The following is a 21,013-nucleotide window of genomic DNA, read 5'->3' on the forward strand; positions in this document are numbered from 1 at the left end:
TAACCTTAAGAACATGAATGACTCTCACAGATGTGATGTTTAAGAAAATAAGCCAGATACAAAAAAAAATACATTCCTTAATAGTTCATTTATATAAACAGGCAAAACCAATCTCTGCTAATATAATTCAAAATCATGGTTAACTCTGGACAGTGGTAATGACTAGGAAAGCCCACGTGGCAATCTTCAGGGTATCGAGTGCATTATTCTGGATAGTTGCTGCAGAGTTGATTTACTCTGTAAAATTAAACTGACCTTTATGTTTAAGATTTATACACTTTATTATATGTGAGTTACACTGGAATTTAAAAGTTTAAAAAATTAGTAACTGCTGTTCAACAGAATATCTGTAAGCAAAATTAAAAGACAAGCCATTGTCTCATATTATATGAAGAATGCCTACAAATTAATAATGATCTAGAAATGCACACCTACTCCACCTTTACCCTGCCCCCCCCCCCCCCCATGGAGAAACAACAGCAAAGAATATGAACAGGGGCTTTACCTTAAAATCTTAGAATGACTTAAGGCCCAATCCTTTGATGACTTCTCTAGTTATATTCTCTCCTGGGTAATCTTATTCAGGCTTATAGTTTTTAAATAGCATATATTTACTGAATGACTCCCACATTTTCTCCTTCCCCTGAAACTGAGACTTGTATATCCAACTGCCTGCTTGACATCTCCAACTGGATGTCTTATAGGCAGCTCAAACTTAACAGGCCCAAGGTTGAACTGTGATTTTCCACCAAACTTGTTCCTCCTGTAGGTATCCCAGTTCAGTAAATGGCAACTCCATTTTTCTAGTTCCAAATCTTGTAGTCATTCACAGTTCCTATCTTTTTTCAAACCTCACATCAAATCCCACAGCAAACCCTGTCTGCTCCATCTTCAAAATCCATCCAGAATCTGATCACTTGTCATCATTTCCACTGCCATTGCCCTAGTCTAAATTAAACCACCATCATATCTTAACTGGATCACTACAATAATCACATAACAAGGCTTCCACAGGAACACCTGCCTCCCTCAACACCTTCTCTCAAAATCCTCCAGTGACTTTTCATTCCACTTAGCCTCAAAGCAGTATTCGTAATCGTCTTCAAGGCTCTACAAGATCTCCACCCCACCCTACTCCTAGGTCCACCCCTAGGATCTTGTGACCACTGTATTCCAGCGACACTGGACTTTCTGTGGTTCCTCAAATAATCTAGGCGTGCTTCTGCCACAGGTTCTTTTTACTAACAATTACACGTGCCTGGAACACTCATGCCCCAGGCAGCCATAATAGGACTAATGTCTTCATGGGCATTTTGTTCAAATGTCCCATTATCACTGTGGCCTTCTCTCACCAACCCATTGGAAACAGTGCAACTCCCTCCCATCCCCACCCTGCCACTCTTAGCTCTCTATCATTCTTCTCAGTTTTCTTTTTCTCCCGAGCACTCATCATCATTTTACTTACTTCTGATACATTTTACTCAGTTACTGCATACCTCCAACTAGGATTAAGCTTCCTGAGAAAAAGAATTTGCCATGTACAGTGCTAAATGCCTAATATTCTAGAACACTGACTGGCATATTGCAGGCATTCATTTACCGAATGAATAAAAAACATAAATGTTCAATACACAGATCAAAAAAATGCTCAAACTCACTAGTAACAAAATATAAACAAAAATGAGGTACTACTTTACAGTCAAACATTATCCATTTTTGGCAAGGATGTGAAGAACAAAACAAGTTCTCAGTCCCGGAGGCAGTATGTAACCACACGAGTATTCTGGAAAGCCATCAGGCAGTAACACGAATAGGCGCACCTGGGCAACAGGAAGATCCAGCAGTTTTTCTAGCGTAGGACAAATTTCCTAGCGTACACCAAAAAAAATTTCTCAAGGATGCTCAAGGTGGCATAACTTACAGAAGTAAACATTTGAACAATTCAAGTGTTTATCAATACGGGAACAGAGAAGTAAAATATATATTCATAAGGTAAAAACCACTCATCAGTTAAAAAAATGAGACAGATCTAGAAAAGCAAAATGTACAGTATAAAAATAAAGTTGAAGTCTGTTAAGTACAGTATTATTTTATATAAGGGAAAAGGAAAATCATACACGAAATAAAGATGATATATATGATAAAAAGAAAAACATAGGTGGGTATACAGCAAATTCATGAGAGTAGCTCCTCCTAAGGAAAAAGGAAAGAAAACAGGATTGGGGAATAGGCCAGAGAGGACATGGTAGAAAAAGTTAACAACTATTCATCTGGAGTGAAGGACACGGGAGTATTTATTATATTAATTTCTCTAGTTTTCTATAGAATTGTTCTTCAATAGATAATAAAACTGCTAACTTTATTAAGCCTTTAACAGTTATAGTATATAGATGCCAACCTAAACAAAAAGGGAAATTCAAAAGAAGTTCAATGATACTCCATTCCCCAGATTCAACTATAGATACAATCATTTCATAGTGCATAATCTGAGACCCCTCACAATTACACTGGCCTTCCCAAGCAGGTTTTTATTACAATAAGGAAAAGTCAATAGGAAAAAGAATCTACGAAACTTAACAGTTATGGTAATAACTTTTCCCATTCAAAATGTAACCTACAGATTGAATTACTATTTATAAAACACTTAGAGGTTCAAGTTCCTTTTCCTATAATAACCAGGCAAAATAGACCCATAAGCCCTGCTAGTTGAGCAATCTTCTAAATTTTTACTTTTTGATAAAGTCACTATTGATCATACATTCCAGAAATTTAAGAACAAATCAGCTAACAGGAGGAAGCAAAGCAATCATGGAATTTAAGATAAAAATAACTTCTTCCTTTTAAGAATTACTTGAAGCAAAATCACAAACAGAAGATTTCTGATATAAATATACTAAACAAGAGAATATTTTTTAACACTCCTAAAATAAACTTGCCTTAATGTGCTGTTAATTGCTCCCAGTTTATTAGCTTGTTCACAATCTTCTAATTCTTTGGTGCTGTTTGCCACTTTTGAGTACTGAAAGGAAGTTCATAGGAAGTTTAGTAATAATCTCAAGTACGACTGGCAATCTGACAGTGATGACATAGATACATCAAAATCTCTCACATATGTAAGAAATACAAATCAAAATGCATCACAAATTTCCACCAACTAAGCTAAGACATTAAAAACAATTAGTACTGGTATGTTGGTGATGACCTAAACTGAGAAAACCATCTTGGGAAAGTAATTTGACAATATTTATCTGGAGCTGCAAAAATGCATAATATCCTTGAACCAGCAGTCTTAAAACTGAAACCATATCCAGAGCAACATTTAAAAACAAAACTAAAAACAAGGTACAACCACTTTAGAAAGGTATTAGGTACTATCTCATGTTGGGACAGCATAACGGATGCCCCAGCAACCTTACTTCTAAATACAGACCTAGGAAAACTCTTACATATGTACAATGAGACAAAGGACAGAAATGCTAGTGCCTCACTGTATGTAATAGCAAAAAAGTCAACACAAGTGAAATGTCCATCAACAGAGGAGGAGCTAATCAATGACATAATCATACCATTGAATACATGCAACTATTGGGGCGCGTGGGTGGCTCAGTCGGTCGAGCGTCCGACTTGAGCTCAGGTCATGATCTCACAGTCCGTGAGTTTGAGCCCCGCGTCGGGCTCTGTGCTGACAGCTCAGAGCCTAGAGCCTGCTTCGGATTCTGTGCCTCCCTCTCTCTCTGCCCCTCCCCTGCTCATGCTCTGTCTCTGTCTCAAAAAAAAAAAAAAAAAAAAAAAAAAAATTGAAAAAAAATAGAATACTACCTATTAAAATTAACAAAGCTACATCAGAGACAAAAGCATAATGTGGAGTAAAGGTAACTGAAAAAATGTTTTTAACCTGAAGAAATAAAAAAGCATAATCTTAATGTTTAAACTTCATATTAAAAGATCTATATGTTGGGCGCCTGGGTGGCTCAGTTGGTTAAGCGTCCGACTTCCGCTCAGGTCATGATCTCACGGTTTGTGAGTTCGAGCCCCGCGTCGGGCTCTGTGCTGACAGCTCAGAGCCTGGAGCCTGCTTTGGATTCTGTGCCTCCTCCTCTCTCTGCTCCTCCCATGCTCATGCTCTGTCTCTCTCTCTCAATAATAAACAAATGTTTAAGAAAATAATAAAAAATAAAAAGATCTATATGTCACTTGTGGCTACATGTGCATTAGAAGTAGAAAAGTTCAGTAACACAGAAGGACACACGTAAGTTTCAGAAAAGTGGCTATCTCTGGGGACGGAGGAAACAGAATGGGATTGGGAAGGAGTCCAGAAGAGATTTCAAATGTCTCTAACACTGTGTATTTAGTTCAGAGCTGAAACAAAAATAAATTAAAGAGAGTGAACACAAACAAAAGACCACACAGGGGAGAAAATGCAAAAAGAAAATGGAGAGAGGGAACAGGGAGAGAGAGGGTATGATGATCTTTACTATGTACACATAATAGTGAAAAACTAGAAGTAAACTGTTACATAAAAACATGCACGGCTAAGTAAATTATGGCATGCTTCTAAAAGGGCAAGGGTAAGGGCGCCTGGGTGGCTCCATCAGTTAAGGGTCTGACTTCAGCTCAGGTCATGACCTCACAGTTTGGAGTTTGAGCCTTGCATCAGGCTCTGTGCTGACAGCTCAGAGCCTGGAGTCTGCTTCGGATTCTGTGTCTCCCTCTCTCTCTCTGACCCTCCCCTACTCACACTCTGTCTCTGTCTCTCTCTTGAGAATAAACATTAAAAAAAATTTTTTTTTTAATTTAAAAGGGAAAGGGTAAAAAAAGGGGGGAGGGTAATCTTTAATAAAGGAGTATTCTAATGCCGTTGAAAAGTACTATGCTTCTAATACCTTAATAGCTGTTTATACAATATAATCCTGAATATGACAGGTTGACTAGTTGAAACCGAAAACTAAAAATACATGCATGATAAAACACCTGTTGAGTAGGCCATCTGACACTGTAGTTACATTACACTACTGTAGTTCTTCTAGAGGTTCCAAAAACAGAATTGAAATATCTTAAAAAAAAAAAAAAAAAAGTATATAATTTAACTGTAAAAAAAATACACAAGCTGTCTGTTGCTGAAAGAATTGGAAATATGGGATTCTGGGGCAAAATGTGCCCACTCCCAACTAACCACAGTACAGTTCTCCTTCCGTAACTACTGTCAAGCAGTAAATGGTAAATTTCATAACATAAAGCAGAAATACTCAAGGAAAAGGGACTCACCTTATTAGAACTCCCGGCTTTAATTCCGACTGGAATTTTACTCTTAAAAGAACAACAACAGCAATTTAAAAAATGACCATCGCTTTTTTTTTTTTTTGAGATTTCTTCACAAATAATGACATTGCTCAAATAAAGGGTATTTTATTTTATTCCATGAGGAGAAAATATACATTCATTCAAAATCTGTTTTCATATTACCTCTTTAAGATAAATCGTAAGGAGGTATACCAATTTACAAACTTGTAAATCATAGTATAGCAAACCAAATGACATATACAAAATAAGAGTGTTGAAATTAGCTATAATTTAAATTCTCAATGAAGTATCTAATAGTTTACACAATTTTTAGGTTAAAAAAACCGGACAAAAATCACTTTTCCATAAACTTTCTTACAACAGAAACAGAAGCTTTAAAAATTTTCAGTTATTTGAAATATCTTAGGCTCAATCTTAAGTTCTGCTCTAAATTGACATTTATAGTGAAGGAAGTTTGGGATTAATACTAAAAGAGTCAGTTCTTTGGTCCACAGGATTAACCTAGGGCTTATCAATCTAGGTAATCAGGGTTTACTAACAGAAGATCTGCATGTGGATCCAATTTGACTCACTTTCCTACAAAGCCAGTAATTAGTTTTAGGCTTTAATAAATAAATCTAGAAATCATTACAGCTGGTTTATCAAACACAGTTTTAAAACAAAAACCATACTGAAAAAGAAAATCACAGGTTAGTAACTCTGATCAATTCAGGGGACTGATTTTCAACATCTGGATCTACGGTATAGAAAATTACCTCTTAAAATTTTTTTATGTATCATGATAAATTTTAACACAGGCAAACTTAACCAAATATTCAGAATAAATATCTTCCTGTCAGGTGGAAGAATGTATATAATAGTAATGATGATGAGATATTTCCCTTATCAATAAAAAGATTAATCAATTAAAATGTTCCGTGCTGCCAGTATTTTATCATTTCAGTGCTTCCGAGGACATCTAACAGAAAGCAAAAGAGAGAAGACTATAAAACTCAAGTCAAACCTAACAGCCACAGACCCTGAATTTAAAATACGGAATAAATATAAACCAAAAGTGACTGCTGGCTACAGTGTGTCCTCTAACTAGTGTAGTATAACGTGCTAAAATCAAAATCTTCAGCAGCTTTTTTAAAGGTTTGATGCTAAATGCAGTAACTTGACTTAAGCAAATCTTAATAACAAGGCTTTTAGAAATATTGGGGTAGGCATCACAGATCACTGTCACGGATAATATGTAACAATCACAAAAGAGAATTATTAGAAGTAATGATAAATGTAAAACTAATGACTAAAATCAAGCATGAAATAAATCTGGCTGGGATTGAGGCTGGAAAGATGGTGGAGGAGGACGACCCTGGTCTCACCTCGTCCCAGGGATACAACTAGGTAACACTCACCTCAGCACAAATAACCCAGAAAACAACCCAAAGACTGGCAGAACAAACTCCACAACTAAGGAAGAGAAGAGGGCGCATCTCACTCTTCTCTGAGCGGGGGGGCACGGAGAGGGGGAGAAATAGATGATCACACCAGGGAGCCTGCACAGGGAAGACCAATCCCAGTTAACATTGGGCTCTGAAAGCCAGGGGGTCCAAATTACAAGAGTTCCTACAACCAGCAGGACTTGAAGCCTGGAATTTTAAGAATCAGCAGCTCTGGTGTGGGAGAGCCTGAAGGGCATTAGGAAGCAGAGTTCCTGCCCTTAAAATGATAGCATGACAAACGGCCCAGGTAGATACAGCCTAGAAGCAGCAGTTTGAAAAATGCCCAGGGCACATGGGACTGAGATTTATTTACTAATCACAGAGCAAGTCCAGAGAGGCAGGGATCACTGGGAGACCCTTCCAGGTACAAAGGAAGAGGCAGGTGTTATTTCCCTCCTTCCCCCGCAACCCCCTCCCACAATCCCCACTCCCTGCCCCCAGCAGAAACACACAGGCACCGGCAGGAACCAGTGCTGCACAACACTCCCTACCTAAATTGCTCACAGCAAGCCCCACCCATCCACGCCTGGCCGATCTGCCCTTTTCAACAGATTTTCCTCAGTCCTGGCTGCGAATCACCTCCCCCACAAGACCAATGTAAACATCACATCAGCAACACAGCTTCTCCTGACCCATGGGTTTTTGCAGGGCATAGGTCCCAGCAGCGTGGGCTCTGCAGAAGCTCATGGCAGATCCTGTTACAACTGGTGCCCCACCCACACACCCTCCATTCCCCCAGTGCAGGCAACAGGTTTCATCTCACAAACAGAGCAGCACACACCTTGTGAAAATGTGCGGCACAAGTCTGGGACCGAATACGGCCCACAATGGGCTAAGAGAGCCTCTGCAGACGGCCGGACTAAAGGAAAAAAGTGGCCAAGGCACAGGAGCAGGGCATTTGCAACACACATAGGAGACATTCCCTGAAGTATAAGGTCGTGGAGAACAGGAGACATTGCACTGCAGGGCACTACAGGACCTCCTCCTCATAAAGCCATTACTGTCAAGAGGAGGAGATGTAGCAGACTTTCCCCAACAGACAGAAACAGATCCACAGAATTAGACAAAACGAGGAGACAAAGGAACATGTCCCAAATGAGAGAACAAGACAAAAGCACAGCAAGAGACCAAAGAGAAAAGAATAGAATATGACTGATAGAAAATTTAAAATAATGAGCATCAACATACTCACAGGACTTGAGAAAAGAGCGGAAAACATCAGTGAGACCCTTAACACAGAGATAAAAAAGAATAAATCAGAGATGAACACAATAAATGAAATTAAAAACACACTAACTGGAATAAATAGCAGGCTAGATGAAACAGATGAATGCATTAATGACCCAGAAGCCACAATTATGGAAAGTAATCAAGCTCAGTAGGTGTGAGAAAAAAATTACACAGCATGAGAACAGACTGACTTCGGGAACTCAGGGACTCCATCAAGGATAATAACATTCGCATTACAGGGATCCCATAAGAAGTAGAAAAAGAGGGCAAAAATTTTATCTGAAGAAATAATAGCTAAAAACTTCCTGAATGTGGGGAAGAAAACAGATATCAAGATCCAGGAGGCATATAGATCCCCCAACAAAATCAACCCAAGGATGTCCACACCGAGACACAGAGTACTTAAAGTGACAAAAAGTAGTGATGAAGAAAAAAATTAAAAGCACCAAGAGAAAAGAAGACAAGTTACATACAAGGGGAAACACTATAAAGATATCAGCTGATTTTTCAGCAGAAAATTTGCAGGCCAGAAGGGAATGGCATGATACATTCAAAGTGCTAAGAAGAAAAACTGTGCAGCCAAGAATACTCTATCCAGCAAGGTTCTCATTCAGTATACAAGAAAATACAAAGAGTTTCTCAAATAAGAACTAAAGGAGTTTATGACCACTCCACTAGCCATACAAGAAATGTTAAAGGGGACTCTTTGAGTGGCAAGGAAGACTATAAGACTTATTATAAAAAGTAGGAAACACAAAAGCAGTAAAAATAAATATATATGTAAATATCAGTCAAGAGATTCACAAAATAAAAATGACGCCATATACCTAAAATGTCAGGCAGAAAGGAAGAAAGAATAGGTTCAAACTTAAACGACCATCAACTTAACATAGACTGCTATGCAGAAGATGTTATGTACAAACCTAATGGTAACAAATCAAAAACCAGCAATAGATATGCAAAGAATAAAGACAAAGGAATCCAAGTATATCACTATAGAAAGCCAAAACACTATGAAAGAGAGCAAGAGAAGGAGTAGAGAAAAACTACAAAACAATCACAAAGCAAGTAACAACTTGGTAATAAATATATATCAATAACTACTTTGAAGGTAAATGGACTAGATGCTCTCATCCAAAGACATCAGATGACAGTGTGGGTAAAAAAAATAAGACTCATCTAATATGCTACCTACAAGAGACCCATTTCAGACCTAAAAGCACCTGCAGATTGAAAGTGAGGTGATGAAGAAACAGGTATCATGCAAATGGATGTCAAAGAAAGCCAAAGTAGCAATACTTATACTGGACAAAATAGATTTTAAAACAAGACCGTAACAAGGGACAAAGAACAACACTATATAATAACGAAGGGGAGAATCCAACAAGAAGATACAACAACCGTAAATATTTAGGCACCCAACTTGAGAGTGCCCAAATACACAAAACAGTTAATAACATAAAAAACTGATCAATAGAAATACAATAATAGGGGACTATAACACCCCATTTACATCAATGGAAAGATCACCCAACCAGAAAATCAACAAGGGAAGAGTGTCTCTGAATGACACACCAGATCAGATAGATTTAACATATTTTCAGAACATTCCAACCTAAAACAGCAGATACATATTCTTTGCAAGTGCACACAGAACATTTTCAAGAATAGATCACTTATTAGGCCATAAAACAAGCCTCAACAAATTCAAGATCAAGTCATATCATGCATCTTTTCTGACCACAATGCTATGAAACTGGAAGTCAACCACAAACAAAAATCTGGAAAGAGCATCAATGCATGAAGATGAACTAACATGCTACCAAACAATGAATGGGTCAACTAAGAAATTGAAGAAGATATCAAAAATTTTACGGGTACAAATGAAAATGAAAATTTAACAGTCCAAAATCTTCGGGGTGCAGCAAAAGCAGTTCTAAGAGGGATGTTTAGGGCAATATAGGCCTACTCCAAGAAGCAAGAAAAATCTCCTTACACATAAAGGAGCTACAAAAAGAATAACAAAACTTAAAACTAGCAAAAGGAAGGAAATAATAAAGATTAGAGCACAAATGGTACAGAAAGTTAAAAAAAAAAAAAAACAGAACAGATCTATGAAACCAGTTCTTTGTAAAGATCAACAAAATTGATAATCCTCTAGCCAGACTCATAGAGAGAGGTGGGGAAGGGGGAGAGAGGATCCAAACAAAATCACAGATGAAAGAGAAATAACAACTGACACCACAGAAATACAAGCAATTGTAGGAGAATATTATGAAAAAGTATATGCCCACAAATTGGACAACCTAGAAGAAATGGATAAATTCCTAGAAACATGTAGCATACCAAAACTGAAGCAGCAATAGAAAATTTGAACAGACTGATTACCGATAAGGAAATTCAGTGATCAAAAAACTCCCAACAAACAAAAATCCAGGACCAGACAGCTTCACAGGCAAATTCTACCAAACATTCCAAGAAGAGTTACTACCTATTCTTCTCAAACTACTCCAAAAAAATAGAAGAGGAAGGAAAACTTCCAAATTCATTCTATGAGGGCGGCATTACCCTGTACCAAAACCAGATAAAGACACCACTAAAAAAGACAACTACAGGCCAGTATCTCTGATGAACTTGGATGCAAAAATCCTCAACAAAATACTAGCAAACCAAATCCAACAACCAATTTAAAAAAATCGTTCACCACAATCAAGTGGGATTTATTCTTGGGATGCAAGGTGGCTCAATATTTGCAAATCAATCAATGTGATACACCACATCAATGAGAGAAAGGACAAGAACCATACCATCATTTCAATAGATGCACAAAAAGCATTCAACAAAGTACAACATCCATTCGTGATAAATAACCCTCAACAAAGTAGGTTTACAGGGAACATACCTCAACATAATACAGGCTTTATGTGGAAAACCCACGGCTAACATTATACTCAATAGGGAAAAATGGAGAGTTTTTTCCCCCCAAGGTCAGGAACAGGACCAAAATATCTATTCACACTATTTTTATTCAACATAGTAATGGAAGTCCTAGCCACAGTAATCAGACAACAAAAAGGAATAAAGCGTACTCAAATTGGTAAGGAAGAAGTCAAACTTTCACTATCAGCAGATGACATGACAGTATATACAGAAACTGTAAAGACTCCACCAAAAAACCACTAGACCTGAAAAATGGATTCACTAAAGTTTCAGAACATAAAGTCAATGTACAAAAATCTGTTGCATTTGTATACACTAATAAGGAAACAACAGAAAGAGAAACTGTGAAAACAATACCATTTACAACTGCACCAAAAATAATAGATAGGAATAAACTTAAGCAAAGAGGTGAAGGACCCATATTCTGAAAACTATAAAACACTGATGAAAGAAACTGAAGATGACACAAAGAAGTGGAAAGACATTCCACGTTCATGGATTGGAAGAACAAATATTGTTAAAATGTTAAAAGCAACCTACATATTTAATGCAATTCCTATCAAAATACTAATAGCATTTTTCATAGAACTAGAAAAAATAATCCTAAAATTTGCATGGAACCACAAAAGCCCCAGAACAGCCAAGCAATCTTGAAAAAGAAAATCAAAACTGGAGCTACTCCAGATTTCAAGTTACATTACAAATCTATAGTAATCAAAACAATATGGTACTTATACAAAAACAGACACACAGATCAATAGAACAGAATAAAAAGCACAAAAATAAACCCACGATGTTATTGTCAATTAATCTTTGACAAAGGAGCCAAGAAGATGCAATGGGGAAGAGACAGTCTCTTCCACAATGGTATTGGAAAAACTGCACAGCTACATGCAAAAGAAGGAAACTGGGCCACTTAACACTGTGCACAAAAACTCAAAATGGATTAAGGACCTAAGTGTGAGACCTGAAACCATAAAAATCCTAGAAGAGCACAGGTAGTACTTTTTCTGACATTGGCCATAACAGTATCTTTCTAGATATGTCTCCTGAGGCAAGTGAAACAAAAGCAAAAATAAGCTATTAGGGGCTACATAAAAATAAAAAGCTTCTGCACAGCAAAGGAAACAACCAACAAAACTAAAAGACAAACTACTGATTGGGAGAAGACATTTCCAAGTGACATATCCGATAAAAGGTTACCAAATTATATAAAGAACTTATACAACCCAACACCAAAAAAAAACCCAAATAATCCCAGACATTTCTCCAAAGAAGACATCCAGATGGCCAACAAACACATGAAAAGATGTTCAGCATCACTCATTATCAGGCAAAGACAAGTCAAAACCACAATGAGATATCACCTCACACCTTTTAGAATGGTTAAACTCAAAAACTCAAGTAACAGGTGTTGGCGAGGATGTGGAAAAAAAAGAACCCTTGTGCACTATTGGTGGGAATGCAAACTGGTGCAGCCACTGTTGGGAGACAGCATGCAGGTTCCTTGAAATATCAAAAATAGAACTACCCTACAATCCAGCAATTGCACCAGGAGGTATTTATGCAAAGACTATAAAAACACTAATTTGAAGGGATATATGCACCCCTAGGTTATTCCAGCATTATTTACAATAAACAAACTACGGAAGCAGCCCAAGTGTCCATTGGTAGATGATTGGAAAAAGATGTAGCATATACATACAAAGGAATATTATTCAGCCATAAAAAAGAATGAAATCTTGCCACTTGGCAACAACATGGATGCATCTGGAGAGTATAATGCTAAAGGAAATAAGCCAGTCAGAGAAAGACAATTACCATATGACTTCACTCATGTGTGGAATTTACGAAAGCAAAACAAAAACACAAAAAAACAAAAAAGAGAGAGACAAACCAAAAAACAAACTCTTAACTATAGAGAACAAACTGATGGTTACCAGAAGGGAGGTGGGGGGGAGGGGCTGAAATAGACAAAGCAGATTAAGAGTACACTATCTTGATGAGCACTAAGTAATGTATGGAACTGTTGAATCACTATTTTGTATACCTGAAATGAACACAACACTATGTTTTTACACTTTGTTTTTTAGCTATATAGCACATTAAGTCAGCTGCAAGGTCTACAGATTAGACATCAGTATTATAATTAATGTTAATTTCCTGATTTTGTTAATTATGTTGTGGTTAGGTAAGAGAATAATCTTGTTTTTAAGGAAATACACACTCAAGTATTTAGGGGTAAAAGATCACCATGTTGGTAACTTAGACCCAAATGCTTCAGAAAATATTAACATATGTGTATAGAGAGAATAATGAAGCAAACATGATGAACATTTAGGGAATCTGAATAAAAAGTATATGAGGACTGCTATTATTATTCTTGCAATTTTTCTGTAGGTCTGAAATTATTTCAAACTAAAAAGTTAAAACATTTTATTCTTAAAGGAAAATTAGAATTTTTTAAAATTGTCCCTTTAGGAAGGACGTTGCTTCAGATAAGGCTCCCCCCCCCCCCCATTTTTAAGGGTAACAAACTAGACTGATTAGGTAAGAAAAGGAAAAAATGAATGAAAACATAGCTCATAACTAATTACTGTTTAAGAATTAATTGTATCAACTGATGAATGGATAAAGAAATTGTGGTTTATATACACAATGGAGTACTATGTGGCAGTGAGAAAGAATGAAATATGGCCCTTTGTAGCAACGTGGAAGGAACTGGAGAGTGTTATGCTAAGTGAAATAAGCCATACAGAGAAAGACAGATACCATATGTTTTCACTCTTATGTGGATCCTGAGAAACTTAACAGGAACCCATGGGGGGAGGAGAAGGAAAAAAAAAAAAAGAGAGAGAGAGAGAGAGAGAGGTTAGAGTGGGAGAGAGCCAAAGCATAAGAGAGTCTTAAAAAATAAGAACTGAGGGCTGATGGGGGGTGGGGGGGAGGGAAGGGTAGGTGATGGGCATTGAAGAGGGCATCTTTTGGGATGGCACTGGGTGTTGTATAGTAACCAATTTGACAATAAATCTCATATATCCAAAAAAAAAAGAATTGTGCTAGATGCCAAAAAATAAAGTCTAAAATATAAGTATAGCTATTTTTTTTTAACGTTTATTTATTTTTGAGACAGAGAGAGACAGCATGAACAGGGGAGGGGCAGAGAGAGAGGGAGACACAGAATCTGAAATGGGCATCAGGCTCTGAGCTGTCAGCACAGAGCCCGAAGTGGGGCTCGAACTCACAGACTGTGAGATCATGACCTGAGCCGAAGTCGGACGCTTAACCGACTGAGCCACCCAGGCGTCCCTAGCTATTTTTTTTTTAATATAACAAGACCAAGTGCAAACCTGATACCAAGCCTGAGATTCTCCCACTTTACCCATGGTAATTCCCACTCTAAATGTAAAATTGAAGGTCCGATAGCATTACTTTTCTTTTTATTTGAGAGGGAAAGAGAGAGAGAGAAAGTACAAGACAAGGAGAGGGGCAGGGGGAGGAGAGAGATGGAGAGAGAATCTTAAGCAGGCTCCACGCTCAGCACAGAGCCCAACACGTGGCTGGATCCCATGACCCTGGGATCATGACCTGAGCTGAAATCAAGAGTCGGACGCTCAGCCAACTGAGCCACCCAGGCGCCCCTGGTAGCATTACTTTTCTTATGAAACAAGATGCACATCCAATAAAGCATGAAATAAGCGTCAGACATTGTAGATCCAATCCTAGAACAGGCCCCTGATTTTCCATCTGTTTTAGAATACTATATTTCCATATCCAATCATCAATACCACTGGATACAAACATCTTCAAACCCATTTTGGTAATGAGTATAAAATCTTTAATAATCTCAATAAAAAGGAGAGAGCTAGGGGCACCTGGGTGGCTCAGTCAATTAAGCATCCAACTCTTGATTTCAGCTCAGGTCATGATCCCAGGGTTGTGAGATTAAGCCCCACGATGGACTCCGTGCTGAGTGTGGAGCCTGCCCAGGATTCTCTCTCTCTCCCCCTCCCTCTGTCCCTCCCCTGCACTCTCTCTCAAAATAAATAAATAAAATAAAAATACTTAAAAAGGAGAGATCTAACAGTTTATGAATTTGATGACAGGTCTAAATCCATCAATAAAATATAAAGTTCATGTTTCTCTAAAAGCCCAAGAGGAAGCAATGTTTTCCCTATTCATATTTTTTAAATTTATTTTACCTCTGGACAGGGCTCCACATGGCAGTCTTTTATTGAACAATGGCCATCTTCTGCCCAGAAAGGACATGGTCGCTTCAGATTAACCTTGAGAGAGAGATTGGATTAACATTAGAAGTGTCACAGTCCGCATGCTAAGTGTCACTGTGTGGGCGCCAATGACATGCTGGTGAGTTAGAAGAAAAAGCTTCCTCTCCCGTGTCATCTATAGAGTTCAGAATCTTAAATGACTGCAGGTTTTCAGACACCCAGGTGTAATATTAATGTAAAAAATAACTGTTATTAGTCCTCTGACACTTCCCAAAAGGAATAAAGTCCAAGCACACTGCTCACCTGCAGACCCTGGAAAGCATTTTCTCAACTGTCGGCACCATGCCGTTACCTTACCCATGAGGATTCGCTCATGCGCCCAGCCACCTAAATGTGCACCAAGCACCCACTATCTGTCTGGCACCATGGAGGTTCTGGGGCAAAAAGAGACACAAAAAGCACTTTCCCCCTGGAACTGATAATCTACTGGAGGGAATTAATGTTTAATTACAAACAAAAATCCAGAGTTTCACAATGGAAAATAATGGGGCTGGTGGATGGCAGCCTCTGAGGAGGTAATATCTCAGGATGGATCAAAGTTGGAGAAATTGTGCATTTGGATAAGGTGATAGAGCTTGAACAGTTGTGGGAACTGGAAAACAAAACAAAACAGTTTAACCAACTTTTAGTGCGAGAATGAGTGCAGACATAGGAAAGGGATGGACCATTTTATTTTTTTAAATTAAAAAAAAATTTTTTTTTTTTTACGTTTATTTTTGAGACAGAGAGAGATAATGCATGGGTACCGGAGGGGTGGAGAAAGAGAGAAAGAGACAGAATCGGAAACAGGCTCCAGGCTCTGAGCTGTCAGCACAGAGCCCGATGCGGGGCTCAAACTCACGGACTGCGAGATCATGACCTGAGCCGAAATCGGACGCCCAACCGACTGAGACACCCAGGCGCCCCAGGGACGGACCATTTTAACCATGTTGTTAAAAACTCTGGATTTTCTTATCTTGAACTTAACAGAAAGTGATTCAACAGGACTGCCAGATGGATTGCCTGAGCCAAAAATCAAAGCTTTATTCTTGTTTCTTCCCTCTGCTACCTCCATGCACAATTCATTATCCACTTCTTCCCACCACCTCCACTTTTTTTTTTTTTAATTTTATTTTGAGAGAGAGAGAGGGAGAGAGGGAGGGAGGGAGTGAGGGAGGGAGGGAGGGAGGGGAATCCCAGGACTACCCCATGCTCCCTGCTTCTACTATACAGCAGCCACAGTGATCCCTCTGAAACGTAATTCAGACGGTACCAATCCCTGCTCAACACCTTCCTGTGGCTTCCCGGCACCTTCAGAAGGAATCCCAGCTCTGTAGCAAGCGCCACTAGGCCCTCCCTCACCTGGTCTCCTGTGCACCTCCAGCCATGCTGGCCCTCCTGCCTGGAACATACCCCCTCCGGCCTGGAACATACCCAGCTCCTGGTCTCCAGGCCTCTACAGTGGCTCCTCTTTGCCTGGCCTGTTGCTCCTCCAGGTCTCACGGCCTGCTCCCCTCACCTCGGCCAGGGCTCTCTCAGATACCACCTCGGCAGGCAAAGAGTTTCCCTGACCAGACTCTCTAAAGTAGCACTCAGTATGCACCCTACACCGTTTTTATTCTTTTATAGCACTCACCACTACCTATTTCTGATTTACTTATTGCCTGCATCTCCCATTGTAAGGACTGAGATTTCACCTTCTTCATTATTCTATCCCCAGTGCCTGGGACACTTAATAGACAGCTCAATCAATAGCCGTTAAATGAAGTGAATAACACCTACGTCACAGAGGAAGAGGCAAAAACACGTGGAACTGGTGACACAAGGAGAGCGCGGTCAGCTCTGACCATGGAGTTAATCAGGGGAGGCCTCCCTTCAGTTACATGTAAAATGGGGAGAACTCGGATACAGGTTTCCTAGAGAAAGAGATTTCCAGGCAGAGGGTTCGGGATGTCCGAAGACAACCTCTTTTGGGAACTGCAGGTTCCTTGAACTCCTGGCTTATGCGTCCAATGCCTCTTGGATCTGTCCACAGGACATTCTTCTTGCCATCTCAGAAAACAGCAACCCCATTACTCTAGATCCTCAGGCCAAAATCCCAGCATCACTCTTGACTCCTTACTTTCTCACTCCACATCCAATACTTCTAAAAATTGGGTTAGTTCAAAACCCAAGTTCCCGTAACGGTCAGCAATGCCTTACGTGGCCTGTCCGTCTGCGCTCTGCCCCTTATTCACTGGCTCCCGGGTTGTTCCTCAAAACAGGAGACGCACTGTAGAGTCAGGGCCTTTGCTCCCGCTGGTCCCTCTGCACGGGGTGTGCTCCCTCCAGATATTGACATGGCTTGCTTTCCTCCTCTCTTTAGGTCTTCCCCAAATCCCACCTTCTCAGTTTGCTGCTTTATGTTGCTACATTTTAAACATTTAAAAAAATGTTTTTTTTAATGTTTATTTATTTTTGAGAGAGACAGAGCACAAGCAGGGGAGCAGCAGAGAGAGGGAGACACAGAATCTGAAACACGCTCCAGGCTCTGAGCTGTCAGCACAGAACCCAATGTGGGGCTCGAACTCAGGAGCCGCGAGATCATGACCGAGCTGAAGTCCAGTGCTTAACCAACTTAGCCACCCAGGCGCCCCTAAGTTGCTACATTTTAGACTAATCTGTCAGGCAGCAACAGAAAACTAGTAACACAGAGCAAGGAGCGGACTGTGGTGGACACTGGAACATGCTGCTAACGTCATCCTTCAGGAAGGGCTTGTTACCCTGGGCTTCCAAAAACACTGCAGGCAGCTGGCCTCAGCCGAAGACAGCCACTTAGCACAAGGTCACACCACTCCTTCCAACGGCAGCCTGCAAATGACTGATGGAGGGCTGCAGAAGCCTAGGTCTCTCCGGCAAGGGGGGAGAGTTCTGGAGGGCCATCCCGTCTCCAGGGCTCCCAGAGGGTCACCTGAGGTCTCCACAGAGGCGGACTCCCAGAGCTTCGCCTCCCTTCCGCCCGGTCCTTCCCCGAGCCGTCGCTTCCACGAGCAGTCCCTCAGTAACCTCTTGCACACCAACCACGGTCTCATCTGCTGCCCAGAGAACTGAGGCCGCAACGACTTGTCCAGCTCCAGGAAAAAAATATTGGTCCTTTTACTAGGATCACACTGAACGTATACGCCAACGTGGAGAGAACCAACCTCTTTAGCTATAGACACACCTGTCCATTTCTTGAAGCCTACTTTTGGGTCTCCCAGTAGGGTTTTGAGGCTTTCCTCCTCTAGGTCTTGCACAGTTTTTGACTCCTATATATTTCACCTTTTTTTCACACTGCTTATGTAAATGGGGATTTCTTTTCCATCAGATCCTCTAACTTGTTATTGTTTGTATTTATGAAGATATTGATTTTTGTACATTAACTTTATAGCCTGCGAGCTTAATGCATTTATCACTTGTGTTCGTTTTATTACTTGAGTTTTCTAGAATACTTCTGTCATTTATAAAAGGAGACCGTTTTCCTTATTCTTTAAAAATGTTTATCCTCTAGCTGTTGTGATATACTAATCCCTCCAACAGTAAAGGAGATATGGGTGCCTCTGTCTTGGTCCCTCACCTAAGTGTGAATTCCTCTATTATTTCCCAGCAAGTAAGAGGTTGGCAATGCTCATGTTAGCATTAAAATGTTCATGTTAAGGAAGTATCCATCGTTCCTATTTTTAAAAAAATCAAGAATGTGTGTTTAATTGTGTTAAAGACCTAAAAGCCTTGTCCTTGCATTCTTAGAATAAGATGAACTTGGTCAGGACATACTTTTTTGTAGTATGCTCACAACTCAGCATTATCTTTGATTTCACCTCTACCCTCAGAGCTTACATTCACACCATCAGACAAGTTTTTGGTGTTACCTCTTAGATATAATGCTCATTTGCTCACTTTTCACCTCTTCCAAGTCTACTGCCCTATTCCAAACCCGTTACCTTCCATCCGCAGAAGCCTCCTACGTGGTTTTTCTCTATTTCCTGTCTCACACCCTTAGTCTGTTTTGTACAAATCCCTCCAGAAACTGATCACACCTACACTAAAATTCAACATCCTTATGTGGTGAATAGGGCCTTCTAATTTTTTTTTTTGTTTTTAATCTGGCCCCTACCCACTTTTCCAACTCTCCATCTCACTCACTTTGCTCCAGCCTATCCCTGTCTTCTTATTCCTCAAACACTCTAGACCTTTACACCTGCAGTTCTCCTCCCCTTCCCTGGAATGTTCTTTCCCCGTATCTCATCATGGCTTTCACGTCATGTAGGTCTTCACTCAAACAGCACAGTATGAATACCTTCCTTTCCTGGTCATCCTCGTCAAAGATAAAGCTACCTTCCATCCCCACCCCATTAATTACTCTGTATCTCCTACTTTATTTTTCTCCATAGCACTTACCGTATAACCATATGAAATTATATTTCATTGTTTATTGTTTGCCTTCCTAATCAGAATGAAAGCTTCGTGAAGTCAGAGTCTTTGTGTTATTCACTATTGTATCCACAGCACTTAGAATAAGGCCTCCCACAGAATAATCATTCAATAAATACTCCATGACTAAAGGAATGGAATGGGTAGTACAAGAAATTGTAAACACTAACTACAACAGCCAGCTGACCAGTCGACAGGGGCAGACTGGTGCCTCAACCTGTGCACCCTTGCGTGCTCAATCACCAGTATGTATGTGCATGTTTACAATTCACCTCTTCTCTTAGCTTTCCTTTCTGCCACTGGTGCACGTACAGGATACTGTGGTGATTAAATGTCCCTTTAGTTTAATTCATAGGTTGACAGAACTAGAAAAGGAGTGGGTATCACTGCTATCCTTGCCATGGAGATAAATCCATTAACTAGATTACTGCATGACCCTCCCTTGGGAGAACAGGACTATGTTCCCATTACACACAGAGCAACTTTGTTAAATTGGGTAGAACTTTTTTTAGAACATTGTTCTTTCTGCCTATCCAACTTTCATTTTTCCTTCTTCTGTAACATCCTCTAATGTTCCTTTAAGAAACAATCACTTCCCTTATATTTATGCAAGTGGGATTGCTAACCAAAGTGTCTTTCCCTCTTTTGGTCAATTAGACACTTATAGAAGTGTTCTGCCAGAAATTTGACACCTGTACAAAGTGTTGCAAAAATATGGGAAATTGATTCAAGATTTTGGTGGTACCATAAAAAGAATGGCCATTAGTTCCTCCTCTAAATTTTTTTATCCTCAAAAATATTTAAAGACTAAGCCTACGTAGGATCAGGATTAAAAAAAAAGTGTAAAATCATGCTCAATTTTTAAAATAAACTAAAAATGAAAATCAGAGAACTTATGAACCCAACTGAATGCTGAGCACAAGAGCATAGGCAAAGCAGAACAGCAGCTTCTAAAACATTGTTCTTAAATTTAAAATACCGTTCTTTTGAATGTTGCCTCATTTCTCCTCCCTTTAAGCTGTTATGGTTATACTTGGAGATGACTGTTAGGTTTAAGAACCGATTCTGCAGTTTTACTATGAATGGTGCTTGTACCCTCAGCCTGGGGGCCAGCCCTTCTGGTGAACGTCTGCCGCGGGGGTACTTTGTACAGCTAACAATGCTAACACAGGCCACTGCCATCAGCACAGCAGAGAACCCAGGTCGGTGTCTAGATGGAGGAGGCAACGTCACAAGGAAGGCTGACCAAGGAAGTCTGGCATTTTGAGCTTCCGTGGAATGAGTCTCTGTCTCAAAAACAAAACTTGAAAGATGACGAATCCCCCAAACACAGGAAGAGGG

General features: G+C 39.6%; 1 protein-coding gene across 4 annotated transcripts in view; it reads right to left on the minus strand.

Annotated features, from left to right (window-relative positions):
• Positions 1–21,013, minus strand: part of ERO1B (endoplasmic reticulum oxidoreductase 1 beta) — an 83,426-nt gene that overhangs the window by 52,448 nt on the left and 9,965 nt on the right. For 2 of the 4 annotated variants that reach the window (XM_030334297.1, XM_030334296.1), the window contains exons 3-5: positions 15,158–15,241; positions 5,266–5,307; positions 2,937–3,019 (exon numbers count right to left, since the gene is read on the minus strand). In XM_030334297.1, coding sequence (XP_030190157.1) covers positions 2,937–3,019; positions 5,266–5,307; positions 15,158–15,241 — 209 coding nt within the window. The remainder of the gene's footprint in view (positions 1–2,936; positions 3,020–5,265; positions 5,308–15,157; positions 15,242–21,013) is intronic. The other 2 variants (XM_030334298.1, XM_030334299.1) reach the window with 2 other exon arrangements.

The sequence above is a fragment of the Lynx canadensis genome, chromosome D2 (assembly GCF_007474595.2).
Source record: "Lynx canadensis isolate LIC74 chromosome D2, mLynCan4.pri.v2, whole genome shotgun sequence".
Taxonomy (NCBI): domain Eukaryota; kingdom Metazoa; phylum Chordata; class Mammalia; order Carnivora; family Felidae; genus Lynx; species Lynx canadensis.